Source organism: Staurois parvus, unplaced genomic scaffold, assembly GCF_062004578.1.
Source record: "Staurois parvus isolate SC_StPar_1 unplaced genomic scaffold, SC_StPar_1.0 ptg000390l, whole genome shotgun sequence".
In the NCBI taxonomy this organism is placed as follows: domain Eukaryota; kingdom Metazoa; phylum Chordata; class Amphibia; order Anura; family Ranidae; genus Staurois; species Staurois parvus.
Window position 1 is genome coordinate 5,684,599 of NW_028318186.1, and position 12,102 is coordinate 5,696,700.

The 12,102-nt window shown below is 43.5% G+C and overlaps 1 protein-coding gene across 1 annotated transcript in view; it reads left to right on the forward strand.

Annotated features, from left to right (window-relative positions):
• Positions 1–11,882, forward strand: part of LOC149455643 (cytochrome P450 2K4-like) — a 62,456-nt gene extending 50,574 nt beyond the window's left edge. The window contains exons 9-10 of the mRNA XM_089686034.1: positions 1,984–2,125; positions 11,614–11,882. Of these exons, the coding sequence (XP_089542160.1) occupies positions 1,984–2,125; positions 11,614–11,792 (321 nt within the window). The 3' untranslated portion in view covers positions 11,793–11,882. The remainder of the gene's footprint in view (positions 1–1,983; positions 2,126–11,613) is intronic.
• Positions 11,883–12,102: the final 220 nt, after the last annotated feature.

Below are 12,102 nucleotides of genomic sequence, written 5' to 3' on the forward strand. Positions count from 1 at the left end.
TGCAGCTGTGCTGTCTGTCACTGTTTGCCGCCGATCGCCGGGACATAGCCGCTAAGGACCGGCTGTGACCCGGCGACTCACATCTGCGGCGGTTATCGGTGGGACAGATAGGGCGGCGGCGCGCCTCGCTTTTTTTGACAGCTGCTTTTTTTGACAGCTGCATCAAAGTATCTTTCATTAATCAGAGCTGAATTGCTGTGTACTGCGAGGGGGAAGCAAGGCAGAAGAACTGGATGTGCTACATATACCCTGTGTACAATGATGATCTTTTTTTGGATGTGTGTAGCACGCCCAAAGTCTGCACCCAGTTAATAATAGTAGACTAGAAATAATAAAAATACAATGTGGAAATGAATAATTCTATATATCTAAGGTAAAATGTAAATGATATATATTACATTTTAACCTTAGATATGAATTAAATAAAACTGATGTTTTAAATGTTTCAAAAAACTGAAAGTGAAAATATGTGTGTTTTAAAACTAAACTCTAAGTTAAGTGATTGTAAACCTCTGACATGAAATATGAACAAAGCATATCCCTCTATAGTGTGTACTTAGTATCTCAATACATAGTACTAAGTGTCATTCTTGTTCGCTGTCTCATTTTTCTACTATCTGCATGAATCACCTCTGACACCAAGAGAAAAAAGGTTACAGGAGAGGGAGCTCTTCCTGTGTTTGACAGTTTCAGCTCTGTTCTGTGTGTTGTGTGAAGGGAGGTGTATTCCTTCTCTCCAATCCAAGCTCAGACAAGCTGTATATATTGTGGACTTTGAAGAGATGTGAAGAATAGCTACAGATAAACAGGTACAACTTATACAGGGGGATTAGTTTGAACTTTGTGTATCACCTGAGGCAAGTCACTTCACTAGGTATGTTAGGATGTCAAGACTTAGGTCTGAGCTTGCAACCTCTGCTGCGTTGGGCAATGTCTCTTTATACTGAGCTACCTGGGATACTGATCAGCTCCCTGAATAAGTTTTTGAGTGATTTTGCCTTGCACTTTGTTTCCCATGAACCTTGAACCCTTTGCTCCTCCCATGAACTTCCTATTTAAGCCATGCATTCGCACTTTCTGTTTGCTAGAGTATTGTTCTCTCTCCAGCCAATATGTTGCTCTTTTCACTTCTACTGTGGTCCATATCTCCGCTACCCCTTGTTACTGACTTTTGGTTTGTTCTTTGACTACACTTCCACCTAATCCCAACTTGCAACCATATGTTACTGACCTTTGACTTGTTTACTGACTACACTTCTGCTTGATCCCTACCTTCTATATCTGCTACTGAACCCTGACTTGCTCACCTCCTGGTGAGGCGATCCTGAGGAATGTGACCTGCTATTAACATGCAGTAAATTCCAACTCCACCATCAGGAGATCTGGTGGACACCGGTTAGTGCTTAGATTCCACAGCTTGGTTGAGTCCATGTCATGTGCTAGGGTGACTTGCTGCTCCATGTATCCAGCCGGTCAGTGGGAGCCTCTGATATAGCTGCTGGTCTATGAGCCTGACCCCTGACCGTGACAAAGGGTTTACAATCACTTTAAGTGGAAAAATGTCCTCTTGACATGTCTCCTCCATTCCCACCACCACGCTACAAGGTTTAAATGCTCATTTGCTATTCTCTGTTCTCCATTGCTCCAGGATGTGGGCAGGTCCTGAAAGTCCTTAGATACAATGCAGGACTGTTGATCATGCATTGTACAGAATGACATTGGCATGCGTGCAATTAGGAAAGAGACAAAGGAAAGCAGCTTTGGGGGAGCTGTAGTAAAGCATCCTGCAGGAGTGAGGAATAAGATAAGTATAGCTGACTACTACTAGACAACCACTAGATAAAATGAGCAAAAAACTCACAAAACGCAGTTAAATCTTCATTTTCTGTCTGGACAGACTATTTCTATATAAACATGCCAAATTACTGTATTGCTTCATGTATTTGTTATATACTAACTGGTTGGTAACTTTTTCTCCTGCAGGGAACCACAGTCATCCCAGTGCTCTCCTCTGCTCTGAGGGAAAAGTCTTACTTTGAAAAACCATATGAATTCCACCCAGAACATTTTCTTGATTCTAAAGGCAATTTCAAGAAGGCTGATGCTTTCATTCCATTTTCTATTGGTAATACACAACACATTTTTGCATTATTAATTTGAGTGTTGGAAAAAAAGTTTTAATGAACTCTGGAAAACTTCAAGTACACTAAAACCTAAGCCTAAAGCCAGTATCCACTGTTACATTATTTGATGGACACGTGTATATGCTGATTTTACAAAGGTGGAAGGTATGATGTATTTCAGAACCCCCTGTCCATTGCAGTCTACCAGCTAAGAGTAGAATATGTAGAGTATGAAGCTCAGCTCTGAGTTACAGAGATCATGTTGGCCATTCTGACTAAGGATGAGAGAAATGGGGATATTTTATTTCACAATTTGGGAAATTTTGGCAACATTTTGGTGAAATGCATTGCAATCAACAGAAAAGGTGAAATTAAGAATTTGTTTGGTGGCTTTTAAAGCCAAACTTGCAGCAAAATTTCATGTAAAGCAAAAAGTAAGATTTATAATTACCCTACCCCATCTACCACTTGCATCCCCAGGCAAGGGTGACATCAAATTCCTTCTGGGATAAACTGTGAAATGTAGAAATGCTTATATCTTATGATAAGATGCTCTTACAACGGACTAGATTGTCTTCTCATTAGATTTCACCTGCTCTGCATTCCCCAGGAATCTTCCTGGAAGGATGTAAGGCAAGTATAAATATTACTTTTTCTTTACAAGCATTTTAGGACTCTCCAGAGGTCTACTCCTCTGCCATGATTTTTTTTAAGAAGCTGGCAATGTTTGTCATTTTCTGGCAATTTAAAGGATGCATTTACTGTTACAAAAAAATTAAAATAAGTAAATGCACAATTTTTTGGAGGTAAATCTAATATGCTAAATATTTTTTGTTAGGGATCGGTAAAGCATTCAGCAGATCGTAGGTGTAACGCCATGCAGACTGTCTGTGTATCTCTGATACAGGCAGGCAGTTACACCCTGACAGGAAGCACAGTGAACAGCACTCTGGTAGTGCATTGAGAACTGCAAGCCGACAGCTGCAAAGGCTGTTGAGACTTGAATTTTTCCCATTCACAGAACACTGTTCTTTTTTAGCTTGTGACAGCTAGATGTCAAAACAGGGACACGTCGGGGGGGGGGGTCAGATGTTAGGGGGGGTTTCAGTGCAGGGGGCTAGTGCATTAATAACATGTTAGATGTTAAACCCTGAATGTGGATGGTGTTTAGACATTGTCAGTAGGGCAGTGGATGGTGTTCGGACAGGGTCAGTAGGGCAGTGGACGGTGTTTGGACAGTGTCAGTAGGGCAGTGGACGGTGTTTGGACAGTGTCAGTAGGGCAGTGGACGGTGTTTGGACAGTGTCAGTAGGGCAGTGGACGGTGTGTGGACAGTGTCAGTAGGGCAGTGGATGGTGTTTGAACAGTGTCAGTAGGGCAGTGGACAGTGTTTGGACAGTATCAGTAGGGCAGTGGATGGTGTGTGGACAGTGTCAATAGGGCAGTGAACGGAGTGTGGACAGTGTCACTATGGTATATATATTGGAATTCACGCAGCTTTTACTTTCTGAATGCCTATCACATTTCTTGAGGTGCTGAAATGCCAGCGCAGTACAAAAAAAACCAAAATTACACCTTTCTGGAAAGTAGACACTTCAAGGAATTTATTGAGAGGCATGTTGAGTCCATGGAAGATGTTATTTTTTGCCAAAAAGTTTTGGAAAATGACAAAATATATTTTTGTTTACACAAGTTGTCATTTAAATTGTATATTGCTCACAGATGCCATTGGTAAATGTGGAATAACACCCCAAAACACATTCTGCTACTTCTCACAGGTATGGGGATACCACATGTAAGACTTTATGGCAGCCTAGCCACATACAGGTCCCCAAAATCCAATGACCACCTTCAGGCTTTCCTAGGGCATACTGTATTTCCTCACATCCCTTCCTCGCTACCTATCACAGTTTTGGAGGCCCTAAAATGCCAGGATAGTACAAACACCTCCCCCCAAATTACTCTTTTTGGAAAGTAGAAACCTCAAGGAATTTGATAAGAGGCACGGTGAGTATACATCAGATATAATATTTTGTCACAGGATTCTGAAAATGAAAAGAAAAAATACATTTTTATTTTCTTTCTTCATTTTCCAAAAACTTGTGGCAATAAATGACATCTGCAAAATGCTCACCATGCCTCTTAGCAAATACTCTAGAGCAGTGGTTCTCAACCTTTCTAATGCCGCGACCCCTTAATACAGTTCCTCATGTTGTGGTGACCCCCAACCATAAAATTATTTTCGTTGCTACTTCATAACTGTAATTTTGCAGTGGGAGGAGTAGTGCCACATCATTGGTGTCAGTGGAAGGAGTAGTGCCCCATCACTGATGTCAGTGGGATGAATAGTGCCCCATCGTTGGTATCAGTGGGAGGAATAGTGCCCCATCACTGGTGTCAGTGGGAGGAATAGTGCCCCATCACTGGTGTCAGTGGGAGGAATAGTGCCCCATCACTGGTGTCAGTGGGAGGAATAGTGCCCCATCACTGGTGTCAGTGGGAGGAATAGTGCCCCATCACTGGTGTCAGTGGGAGGAATAGTGCCCCATCGTTGGTATCAGTGGGAGGAATAGTGCCCCATCGTTGGTATCAGTGGGAGGAATAGTGCCCCATCGTTGGTGTTAGTGGGAGGAATAGTGCCCCATCGTTGGTGTCAGTGGGAGGAATAGTGCCCCATCGTTGGTGTCAGTGGGAGGAATAGTGCCCCATCATTGGTGTCAGTGGGAGGAATAGTGCCCCATCATTGGTGTCAGTGGGAGGAATAGTGCCCCATCATTGGTGTCAGTGGGAGGAATAGTGCCCCATCATTGGTGTCAGTGGGAGGAATAGTGCCCCATCATTGGTGTCGGTGGGGGGAGTAGTGCCCCATCATTGGTGTCGGTGGGGGGAGTAGTGCCCCATCATTGGTGTCGGTGGGGGGAGTAGTGCCCCATCATTGGTGTCGGTGGGGGGAGTAGTGCCCCATCATTGGTGTCAGTGGGGGGAGTAGTGCCCCATCATTGGTGTCAGTGGGGGGAGTAGTGCCCCATCATTGGTGTCAGTGGGGGGAGTAGTGCCCCATCATTGGTGTCAGTGGGGGGAGTAGTGCCCCCTCATTGGTGTCAGTGGGGGGAGTAGTGCCCCATCATTGGTGTCAGTGGGGGGAGTAGTGCCCCATCATTGGTGTCAGTGGGAGGAATAGTGCCCCATCATTGATGTCAGTGTGGTGGAGGGGAGAATAGTGCCCCATCATTGGGGTCAGGGGGGGGGGAAATAGTGTCCCATCGTTGGTGTCAGTGGGGGGGGAAATAGTGTCCCATCGTTGGTGTCAGTGGGGGGAATAGTGCCCCATCATTGGTGTCAGTGGGAGGAATAGTGCCCCATCATTGGTGTCGGTGGGGGGAGTAGTGCCCCATCATTGGTGTCGGTGGGGGGAGTAGTGCCCCATCATTGGTGTCGGTGGGGGGAGTAGTGCCCCATCATTGCTGTCAGTGGGGGGAGTAGTGCCCCATCATTGGTGTCAGTGGGGGGAGTAGTGCCCCATCATTGGTGTCAGTGGGGGGAGTAGTGCCCCATCATTGGTGTCAGTGGGGGGAGTAGTGCCCCATCATTGGTGTCAGTGGGGGGAGTAGTGCCCCATCATTGGTGTCAGTGGGGGGAGTAGTGCCCCATCATTGGTGTCAGTGGGGGGAGTAGTGCCCCATCATTGGTGTCAGTGGGAGGAATAGTGCCCCATCATTGATGTCAGTGTGGTGGAGGGGAGAATAGTGCCCCATCATTGGGGTCAGGGGGGGGGGGAAATAGTGTCCCATCGTTGGTGTCAGTGGGGGGGGAAATAGTGTCCCATCGTTGGTGTCAGTGGGGGGAGGAATAGTGCCCCATCGTTGGTGTCAGTGGGGGGAGGAATAGTGCCCCATCGTTGGTGTCAGTGGGGGGAGGAATAGTGCCCCATCGTTGGTGTCAGTGGGGGGAGGAATAGTGCCCCATCGTTGGTATTAGTGACAGCCTGGGCTCGCTCTCTCACTTACCTGTCAGCTGTCTTCCTTCTCTGGCCGCTCTCCTCTTCACTCGCTCCGGCAGCTCCCTCGATCTTCTTTGATGTGTGCGCGCTGCCGCTCGGCTCCTCCTCTCCAAGCTCCACCTCCTCGCCGGTGATTGGCCGCCTGTGTGCCTCTCCTGAGCTACAGTTCCGGTGGCCAATCAGCGGCGAGGAGGCGGAGCTGCTGAGCGATCCCGGAGGTGTGGCCAGGTGACAGGAGCAGCGTATCATCCCGCCCACACATCGCCGGAGAGAGGAGCGGTGTCTCGGTTCCTAAGACCATCGGAAATATGTGTTTTCCGATGGTCTTAGGCGACCCCTGGGAAATGGTCGTTCGACCCCCAAAGGGGTCGCGACCCCCAGGTTGAGAACCGCTGCTCTAGAGCGTCTAATTTCCAAAAAGGGGTAATTTGGGGGGGAGGGGGGTGCATCCACTAGATAAAAGATAGGTTTTAGAGATTCAAATATATATTACTGTATCACCCAATAAATGGCTTCCATCCAGTAGCCAAAAAACATGCAAGCAAAAAAGGGGGTTTGTGAAAAGAAATTCACAGGAAAGCGGCTACATTATGGACAGAATGCGATACTCAGAAAAATTTCCAAAAATTATGCTTTATTTCACATTAAATGATTGACATACGGGCAATCGCCCTGGTTTACCATCACCTCAGTATGAGACAATACACACAGACCTAAAACCATTAAAATCACACCAAGACCGGTCTAGGTATATGTGCTGCAAATGCTATGACCATGAATAGTCTAAAGCACTTGCAGCACTGGCACATAGGTGACACTCCCTATAGGAGGTATATACCAGAAAAATTATACCAAAGGTATACAATATCATGTGCTATATATGTAAGCATATATCATTACCATATAGGTTACACCCCAAAAAGAAGGGGAATTCCAAAAATTGTACCAAAGGTATGTCATGTCACATGCACGCAAAATGGACAAACACAGTAGTCATCTGGAGAGAGGCATGACCCTAAGCCTATATGAGGCAATATGGGTAAAACATAGTATATAAACGCAGTACAACCCTATATAAGCACACGTGGTTGGGGCCCATTAATCTGTAATAAACGTGAAGTTGCAAGGATTCTTATAGTTGAAAGAGTCCCTGTTGTTGTCTTGATGGAGAAATAGATGCAAATAGCAGAGGTCTGCTTTAAATGGTTTCTTCACCACAGCATGTGGACTGTAAACCACTTTAATATTAGAAACAAGATAAGGCCCAGTAGATCTTCCGCCTGTTGCAATATATGTAGTATGCCTTGTTTCTATATAGAGCACCATGATGTCCCCATCCACCTGTGCAATGGGTAGTAGAAAAAAGAAGAAAATTCCTTCATAGGTACTGCCGTATTGATCCAGGGAACCACCGCTTACATCAGCCGACATTTCGCGGGTTCCGACCTCTCCATGGCGCCTGTGCTGCCTTTGCATGACTCATCTATCTGACGTATGACGTCAACGCGTATCTCACTCAGCTTCGTCAGGACCAGGACGCGTTGACGTCATACGTCAGATACGTCACTTCCGGTCATGCGCACTGGTGATATGCACGTCGACTTACAAGGAGGCAGCCATCTTCACATGCCATGAGTCATGCAAAGGCAGCACAGGCGCCATGGAGAGGTCGGAACCCGCGAAATGTCGGCTGATGTAAGCGGTGGTTCCCTGGATCAATACGGCAGTACCTATGAAGGAATTTTCTTCTTTTTTCTACTACCCATTGCACAGGTGGATGGGGACATCATGGTGCTCTATATAGAAACAAGGCATACTACATATATTGCAACAGGCGGAAGATCTACTGGGCCTTATCTTGTTTCTAATATTAAAGTGGTTTACAGTCCACATGCTGTGGTGAAGAAACCATTTAAAGCAGACCTCTGCTATTTGCATCTATTTCTCCATCAAGACAACAACAGGGACTCTTTCAACTATAAGAATCCTTGCAACTTCACGTTTATTACAGATTAATGGGCCCCAACCACGTGTGCTTATATAGGGTTGTACTGCGTTTATATACTATGTTTTACCCATATTGCCTCATATAGGCTTAGGGTCATGCCTTGCTCCAGATGACTACTGTGTCTGTCCATTTTGCGTGCATATGACATGACATACCTTTGGTACAATTTTTGGAATTCCCCCCTTCTTTTTGGGGTGTAACCTATATGGTAATGATATATGCTTACATATATAGCACATGATATTGTATACCTTTGGTATAATTTTTCTGGTATATACCTCCTATAGGGAGTGTCACCTATGTGCCAGTGCTGCAAGTGCTTTAGACTATTCATGGTCATAGCATTTGCAGCACATATACCTAGACCGGTCTTGGTGTGATTTTAATGGTTTTAGGTCTGTGTGTATTGTCTCATACTGAGGTGATGGTAAACCAGGGCGATTGCCCGTATGTCAATCATTTAATGTGTAATAAAGCATAATTTTTGGAAATTTTTCTGAGTATCGCATTCTGTCCATAATGTAGCCGCTTTCCTGTGAATTTCTTTTCACAAACCCCCTTTTTTGGGTGCATCCACTATCCTGAACTTTTATGCCCAACATTAGAAGCTTATGCCACACACCACCCACTTTTTTAACCACTTGAAGACCAAGCCTTTTATGACACGTTTTCTTTATATAACATTTTTTTTATAGAAAGTTACTTTTAACCCCAAAACATTATATATATTTTTTAATGCAGAGGTCCTAGAGAATAAAATGGTGGGTTTTGCAATTTTTAATGTCACACAGTATTAGCACAAGGATTTTTCAAACGCAAATTGTTTTGAAAAATGTTTTGAAAAAATACACTTTTTTTAATTTACATGTACAAAAACATAATATATATATAAATACATAATATATTAACCAATTGTTTGATAAGATATAAAAAGAGGATGTTATGCCAAGTCAATAGATACCAAACATGACATGCTTTAAAATTGCGCACGCCTGTGCAACTGAAACAGACTATGCAAATCTTTCATAATCTATGCTTTAAAAGCCTTTACAGGTTACCATTTTAAATTTACATAGGAGGTCTAGTGCAAGAATTACTGCCCTAGATCTGAAATTCACAGTGATACCTCACATTCATGGAAAAATCTCTGTTTACATACTGACACTGGACCAACCGAGGGGGGTGGGGAGTGGGTTTGATTTTTTTTTTATTATTATTATTTATTTTGCTTTTTTTAAAATTTCTGTTCCTTTCATTTTTTTTTTCACTGTTAATGTTATCACAGGTAATGTAAATATCCTCTGTGATAGCAACAGGCTACTTTTACAGTAATTTGCTGCAAAAAAAGTCAAAAACGCATATGCATTTTTTGACTCATTTTTACTGTGCTTTTGCCATGCTTTCTGAGCATTTTTTAAAGGACAAATAACTTAAAAACTGCACCAAAAAAGGCTTTTTTGAGACATTTTTCAGGCATTTTTCAGAAGCTTTTCAAACACTCTCCATTGATTTCAATGGGAAGAGGCATTTTTGGTGTGTTTTTTTTTACCTGAACAAACATGCTCCAAAGATGCTGCAAGCAGGAGTTTTTACACCACAACAGGAGGGCATTGCCCCAGTATGAAAATATACATAGACATAAATAGACAAACATAGGGAAGCATTTTTCTTGAGCTTTTTTAAATTATTATTATTATTATACAGTATTTATAAAGCGCCAATGGTTCGCTCAGTGCTGTACATTACAAAGGGGGACAGAACATGTGACAGAACAATACCAATACAATGCAAAACATGAGGGGATTGAGGGCCCTGCTCTTTCAAGCTTACAATCTAGGAAATGCAAAAATGCTCCAAAAACTCTTCTTTGTGAAAGTACCTATACTTTCTTCTGAGAATTCTGGGGTCTATTAAACTTTAGATCTCTCCTCTGCCCTTAAAGCATCTGATCACACCAAGATTGGTGTGATCAGATTCTTTACCAATTTTAAAATGGCGCTGTTTATATCCAGTGAAACTGAAATGATGAAATACTCATAGCTTTTGTCCATGATCAGCTCTATAGTCAGCTGGCAGAAGCACTGGCTGCATTCTTGGGTTCCCCGATGGGACGGGAGAGCCCGAGAAAGCAGTGGAAGGTGGCCGGGGGGGGGGGGGGAACGTCCCTTCATGCTGCTTGTAAAAGCGGTCCAGTGGCTAATTAGCCACTAGGATTGCTTTTACATGAAAGCGAACCACCAGCTGGAAAAAACAATACCAGAATGATGCCTGTAGCTGCAGGCATTTTTCGGTTATAACCACTTAAAGTTCAGCGATTTACCAGTGCATTGCTGTTCCTTGTTGAGAACATATGTAACAGCAGAGAACATGGGCATATGATGAATCGGGTCTGTGGACCAATATTACCACAATTCATTCTATTTGTAATGCCCATGTTGAGGGTTAGGCCCAAAAAAGTTTTAAATTCAGAAACCATGATAGGTTTCCATGTAACTTGTCTGGCAATTGCTGAATTTTGGTGGGCAGCAATGTATTGTTGTGCATATGAATTGCTTTGGCCCACAATCAATTGTGTACTAGGGTCTAAACGCTAGTGCTGGCAGCAAATTGGGCTGATCCTGCTAATACTGCGTTTTTGGGAACACTATACTAAGGAGGCATTAGTATAGTTCTGTTCATTATCTATATATTGATCCATACAAACACTATACTAGTAATGGTGATGATCAGCGACCTATACTTGAGTGCAATAATGTGCGGGCTGACCCTGGCTGGGTGGGGTGCTTACTGACCCTGGTGCTATCTGATGTTACTAGTGGCAGTAATACAGTGATCAGTGAAAAATTCTATATGCTGACACTGTACTAATGACACTGGCTGGGTGACCAAAGGGTTAACAGGGGCGATCTAAGGGTTAAATGTGCTAATCTAACGTGTGTGTGTGTGTGTGTAAAATGTAGTGCTTCTATGCATTTACTAGAGCCAATTGGTGGTACTTTCTTCCTGCAGCTGCTGAATGCTGGCAGGAGGGAGAGGAGGAAAATACGTCTTTCAGCTGCCGCAGGAGGAAAATACAGCTTCAGTTATAGTAAATGCTATTCTCCTGTCCAGGTGTGACCCCCTAATGCATGGGGATGATGATGCCCCTCTAAATGTGGACACATGCTTCCCCCTGAGCCCTCCCCTTACCTAGTTTTGGCCCTGCTGTCAAGCACAGCCTTTTAGTTTTGCTGAACATGTGAGCAATGCTCCTACATTGTAGACCCGCACTTGATTTTTTCCGAGTCCTGTGTACATGCTCTTATTTAGATCCTTTTTACTATGAAATAAACAGCAATTGCTCAGTCCTCACTGGGTACAACCAAAGAAGGAGGCTTGAATGCTGCATAAAAACTCATGTGTATCTAGCCTAATACATATTTTATAACAGATGTTACTTTATGACTGATTCAAATGAACCAGATTTATTTATTTTTTCCTAGGAAAAAGAAGTTGTGCTGGGGAAACATTGGCTAAAATGGAGCTGTTCCTCTTCTTTACAACACTACTGCAACACTTCACCTTCCAGGCCCCTCCCGGAGCTGTGCTGGACCTCACCCCCGCACTGGGGGCCACAAATGCCCCATTACCATACGAAATGTGTGCAATCCCCCGCATCTAGATTAAGTCTGATTTGAAATACGTACTGTAGTAATTTATTTAAAATTGCATCTTTTGTTGAAATGAAATAAAAAATGACTCATCCACTTAAGTTACTGGTTTGTATTAGCAAATTTTACTTATTTCTTGAACAGCTAATTTAAGATGATGGGTTTTTATTTACATTTTAGGCATATCATGCATTAAGGTAAAAACCATTGAGGCTGTAGAACCACATTAAAATTGCCAGCTGGACAGCAGCTTATAAGTTCCAGTTATATGGCATTGTTAGAATATGGGTCATTAAAGCTGCCTTTACGAGTACAACAGCC